General features: G+C 47.2%; 1 protein-coding gene across 1 annotated transcript in view; it reads right to left on the bottom strand.

Annotated features, from left to right (window-relative positions):
- LOC107112485 (myeloperoxidase-like) overlaps positions 1-4,308 on the bottom strand; it is a 22,140-nt gene extending 17,832 nt beyond the window's left edge. The window contains exons 1-2 of the mRNA XM_015413628.1: positions 4,302-4,308; positions 1,858-1,935 (exon numbers count right to left, since the gene is read on the bottom strand). Of these exons, the coding sequence (XP_015269114.1) occupies positions 1,858-1,935; positions 4,302-4,308 (85 nt within the window). The remainder of the gene's footprint in view (positions 1-1,857; positions 1,936-4,301) is intronic.
- Between the last annotated feature and the right edge of the window lie 1,707 nt (positions 4,309-6,015).

Genomic DNA, 6,015 nt, shown 5'->3' with positions numbered 1-6,015 from the left:
CTGCTGAGCTTTTTCTACAAAAAAAGCCTTGGATAAGCATATGGAGCAGAAGTCCATCAGACAGGAACTCTCAGTCTGGGGCAAGGGATGCTCTGTATTCTTGGTGCTTGGGGGGGGGGCAACAGTGGGAGGGCTCCTAGTGTCCTGGCCCCACTGCTGGACCTCCTGATGGCTCCTGGTATTTTTGGCCACTGTGTGACAGAGTGCTGGACTGGATGGGCCACTGGCCTGATCCAACATTGACTTCTCTTATGTTCTTAAGATTTTCTCCCCACATGGAAAGAAGGAAGCTCCAGCATTAGAAGGGAAAGGTGCATATTTATGTAATTATTGACTTCATTTCTATCCTGCAAAGTGGCTTACATTATTCTCCCCCCTTTTGTCCTCACCACAGCCTTGTGAGGCAAGCTAGGCAGAAAGCATGTGATTGGTCCAAGGTCACCCAGCAAGCCTCCATGGCAGAAGGGAGATCTGAACCTGCGTCTCCCAGGTCCCTAGTCTGATATTCTAGCTGCTACATCATGCTCCCTGTCACTACATGACATTGGGTTGACTCTGAGCATGACTCATGGCATTTCCAGGACTTTTCCCTTTAATACAGATAATAAAATAAATAAAATCAAAGGGGAATCTTGCAAACACTCTCTCTGTTGCCACTATAAAGAGGGGGTAGAACTAAACTCTGCTCTCAAAATTGTGGGGTACAGCTTGCTGTTATGCACTGCCCCCTTTTCCCTTTACCTGATGAGCTGCGTTGTGGTGTTGCAGCATGGCTCAGAAGGGATAAGGAAAATTATGGGAAGGGGAGGGAGTCAAGACTAATGTTACAACAACAACCAATTACAGCAACGTACTAATCCCCAGATTTTGGTTTTTTTAAAGAATAAGTCCTTTACATTGCCAAATTCTAAGGGCAAATGTACAGCCTGCACATTTCCCCTTATAACTTCACAAGAAAAAAGGACCAAAGGCTTACTTTTTAAAAAATGAAATCTGGAAACAAGTACATTGTTGCAATAGATTGTTAGACTGTCAGTTTGCTATACCAGCTTGTCAATTAATGGTGTGTTTTTTTAAAAGCCACATGGGAGGGGGAATGGTGGCTTGCAGGGACAGAGGTAAGGAAAAATGGCACTGATGTGAGCGGGACCTGCAAAATGGTGCATCTTGGTACTTTAACTGAGATCTTTCCCAAAAGATGGAACCAAAACAGGTTTGGAAGAGATGGTAGCAAAGGAAGGGAGAACCCAGGAGCTGGATGAATAGAAGATGACTTCATCTGCATGCTCCCCAAAACAGTGGAGCAGGGGTGAAGACAAGGCAGAACCAACACTCATGTAGAAACAGCCAGAGAGGTGTTCTTAGTATCTGCATCCCCTAGGATTGCCAACCTCCAGTTGGGGCCTGGAGATCTCCTGCTATTACAACTGATCTCTAAATAACAGAGACCAGTTCCCTGGGGGGGGGGGGAATGGCTGCTTTGCAGGGTGGACTCTATGGCACTGTACACGACTGATGGTGCACCCCTAAATCTCCAGCAATTTCCCAACCCAGAGCTGGCAACCATAATATCCACCCGTCACTGCCCCCACCCAAATCATAAAACTCCCCTCCTTTGGGAAGCTGAATAAACTCTTCCCCCATTCCAAAAAGATATCCCAGCTTTGTTGTTCTACACTTCAAAACTGTTGGCCTGAAAAGCCAAGCTGGTTCCTGAGAAATTGCTTTCACTCACACTATTTTTTGTGTGTGGTAGTAGTAGTTGTTTTTAGAGAGATGACTTCAAGAGATCTCTTTCTAAAACCCACAACAAATACTATACAACCCTGAAAGGGTAAGAGGAAGAGGGGGGATTACCATCTGGCGAACATCTGGATGACGGCAAGAGAGTCAAAGCTCCCAAGAGGCCCAGAAAGGCAACGATTTGCTTCATCTCTGGAGGGAAAAAAATACAAAAACATAAAGGGTTTGGACTCTGTGTGACTCTGGGGCAAGTGATGCTCTGTCATCTTGGTGCTTGGGGGGGGGGTCACAAGTGGGAGGGCTGTCCTGGCCCCACTGGTGGACCTCCTGATGGCACTGGTATTTCTGGCCACTGTGTGATACAGAGTGTTGGACTGGATGGGCCTTTGGCCTGGTCCAACATTGGCGTCTCTTATGTTCTTATGACTAGTAAATTGCAAGCTTCAGCCCCTTTGGCAGCCAACTGGTGGGGGGGGGCAGTGAATTAAGGGAATACTTGTCCGTTTGTCTGGAGTCTCGGGGTCCCGTCCTGCTCCGTTATTGGGAAATGCAAATAATTGCCTTTCCTTTGAACTGAAAAGCTCCCATCGGTAATTCTATATGAGTGTTAATAAAGAAACCACAGGTGTCATTGCTCTAATCTAAGGGAAGTTTAGTAAAGTCCTTTAAAGTATTTATATAAGCGATGGAAAGGAAGATAAAGACGCCAGCAGGTTGACTTTGTGGGCAGCGCAGTGGAAGCCAATCTCGGCAGGTCAACAGCAAGCAGAAGGGAGACCGCGTGCGGAACCATCGTGAGCTGGGATAGAGCCAAATATCTCCTCCTTGCAAAACAAAAACAGAACAACGGGTGCCAGATTTTATTTGCACTGATTCACGGCTGTCTCAGCCCTTGGCGTGAGGATCCCGGGATCCAATATTCAGCAATATGATGCCTCCAAAGCTGGAGGTTCCTTCCTTAACCTAAGAACTGTTAATATAGTATGGTGAAATATGTAATATTGAATATGTAATAATGAGGAAACTAATCATGTAGTTGCAAAACAGATTGGTTATGAAATTCAAAACGTTGAATATAAAAAACATCCCAACAGAAGTAAGGACCTTTGTATTTTATAGCTAATGCCTTAGAGAAGAAGAAGAAGAGATTGGATTTATACCCTGCCCTTCACTTCCCAAAGGTGTCTCAGAGCGGCTTACAAACTCCTTTCCCTTCCCCTCCCCACCACAGACACCCTGTGAAGTAGGTGGGGCTGAGAGAGCTCTTGACAGAAACTGCTCTTTTTCAAGGACAGCTGTGCCAGAGCTTGTGACTGACCCAAGGTCACATCAGCAGGTGCAAGTGGAGGAGTGGGGAATCAAACCCGGTTCTCCCAGATGAGAGTCCACGCACTTAACCACTACACCAAACTTATTAAAAATAATAATGAAGGGAACGTTGGGGAGAAATATATTCTGTTTCACACACTCTGTAGTATGTAATTATCCTTGATAGATACAATTATGTTATATAGTCACTCTTCTCCTTTTTGTATCCCTTCTATGCTATTACTTTGTTTTCTAAAAATAAAAAATATATATTCCAAGTAAGAACTGGTAATAGACCCAGCCCTCCATGAATCTGGTTGCTTCCACACAAGGGGAAGTTGCCATCCTGCCCTCACGGAGAGCAGAACTCTTTGCACAGGGATATTCTCTCTGGTTATCTGACATACTTCTATCCCAGTCTTCCTCCAACAAGCTCAGGGTAGTGTCATAATTCTCCCTTCCTTATTTTATCCTCACAACAACCCTGTGAGGTTGGTTAGGCTGAGAGAAAGAGAGTGTAGAGAGAGACAGCAGCTTCCTGGCAGAGGCGGCATTTGAATTCAGGATGTCCAGAATCTAGTCTAACACTGTAGCTGTTACATTACTTCAGGTAAAGGCAAAGGTTCCCTTGCTCGAAAGCCAGTCGAGTCCGACTCTAGGGTTGCGGTGCTCATCTCCGTTTCAAAGCCGAAGAGCCAGCGCTGTCCGAAGACGTTTCCGTGGTCATGTGGCCGGCATGACTAAACACCAAGGCGCATGGAACGCTGTTACCTTCCCACCGAAGTGGTACCTATTTATCTACTTGCAATTTCTTGCTTTCGAACTGCTAGGTTGGCAGGAGCTGGAACTAGAGATTTGCTAGGTTGGCAGGAGCTGGAACTAGAGATGGGAGCTCACTCCATCATGCGGCACCCGGGTCTCGAACTGCTGAACTACTGACCTTCCACAGCCTGCAGTTCAGCGTCTTAACCACTTGAGCCACCGCAGCTCCTACATTACTTCAACTTGATGGTTAATCCATTCCTTAGCTGGGGCTGGGGCTCAGAGGCAGAGCATCTGCTTGGCGTGCATAAGGTCCTAAGGTCAGTTCCTGCCGTCCCTAGTGAAAAACATCAGGTAAATGACCTCCACCTGGAGACCGGCTGCCAGTCAGAACAGGCAATGCTGACCTTGATAGACTCAGTATAAGGCAGCTTCAGGGGTATCTTGATAGACAGAAAGGGGGAAGAGCAAGAATGTCAAAAGCTCACCTGCCATCCTGCGCTCCAGGCTGTGGTGTGCTCAGAGTGGCTGAATCTTTTATACCCTCAGGAATGTGGGCAGTTACATGCCAGGGCTATTCTGGGGGGGGGGGGAGAACCTGAGGGATGATTTGGGCAAGAGGAAATATTTGCTGCACTTTTCCTGGATCAAACAGAGAGTCCCCATTTCCTTGTTCTTCGTGGTTGACAGGTAATTCAGTGACTTGGGGTGGGGGAGAGAAGTGAAAGACAGGGCTATCTTTGCCTGGCAAGGATCCATCACACTGTTTACAAGATCTGTAGCTACATAGAAAAGGGGAATGGCTGTTACATAGGGGGTTGCCAACTATGAGTTAGGAAATTCCAGGAGATCTGAGGGTGGAGCCTGGGGAGGGGAGGGGAGGGACCATAGAGTCCATTCTTTGAAGCAGCCGTTTTCTCCAGGGAAACTGATCTCTGTAGTCTGGAGATCAGCTATAATTCCAGGAGATCTGCAGGTCCCACCTGAAGGCCCCACATCCCCAGAGGAGTAGGTCCATTACCCTACATGAGATCCACAGGAGGGACTCATCTCTGTCCAACTCTCTCCCCCAAGGCCTAAGGACACATCACACCATTCCCAGATGCACCCTGGATGCTTTCAAAGCAGATGTTTTCTGGGAATTGGGGGTCAGCTCTCATGTTACAAAATCCTCCTAACTGGCCAACAGATGTAGGGCTGTTATAGTGAGGGGAATTTCTTTTTCCTAATTCTACCTTTTGAAATATAGCCACCAGTTCCTCTTATTCTCTCTTCTTTTCTTTCGTAAAAGAGGGATTCTTCTTTCATTTCCCTTTTCAGAGAGATCAAGTCTGTCGCCCTTTTGTAACTTCAGCCCTTGTCAACATTTTGCGTTCCACACAGCAATGTTGTGGCAGGAGGGTAGGAAGGTTTGGGAGGACATTTTGCCTGCCTCTGAGCATCTACAGAGTGAAATCCCGAAACTGAGCTGACCCTCCCGTCCTTCCCCTCCTCTCTTCACATTTCTCTTTGGCCCTTTCTGTACGGATAGCTTGCTCCAGAGAACCCGATGAGTCAAATCTTAAGGGTTGACTTTGCAGTCGTACACATTCCCTCCGCACTGTTTTCCCCGTGTATTCTGTATGCATCCTGTATCTTCAAGCAAAACCCGTGTTTTTTGAGCTGACTGCCAGAGAAACAAAAGGCTGGGGTCCTCCCCCCTCTTGCACATTGGATCCTAGGGAGGGATCTTTTCCTACTTCCCCAAAGCCAATCTGCACACAACTTGGAGGGCAGGTAGAAGGGAAATCTGGGGAGGTCCTCTGTGAGTCTGATGCTTCTACCTTGCAGGGGGGGCATTTGATACACTCCTCACCCCCCTTTGCACATGGGACCCTAGAGATCTTTTCCTCTCCCCCAAAGCCAATTGGCACACAACTTGGAGGGCAGGTAGAAGGGAAATCTGGGGAGGTCCTCTGTGAGTCTGATGCTTCTACCTTGCAGGGGGGGCATTTGATACACTCCTCACCCCCCTTTGCACATGGGACCCTAGAGATCTTTTCCTCTCCCCCAAAGCCAATTGGCACACAACTTGGAGGGTGATGTATTAAAAGGATTGCCCATTGGAAACAGTGAGAGAGTCTTGAAGGCCCATTTGTTTTTTGTTTGTTTGTTTTTAAATTAGAACCCTTGGGATGCCACCCCTCCCAACAGACCAGCCAG

This window comes from Gekko japonicus, unplaced genomic scaffold (assembly GCF_001447785.1).
Source record: "Gekko japonicus isolate JY-2015 unplaced genomic scaffold, Gekko_japonicus_V1.1 scaffold452, whole genome shotgun sequence".
Taxonomy (NCBI): Eukaryota; Metazoa; Chordata; class Lepidosauria; order Squamata; family Gekkonidae; genus Gekko; species Gekko japonicus.
This window is presented reverse-complemented; position numbering and strand designations above follow the sequence as displayed.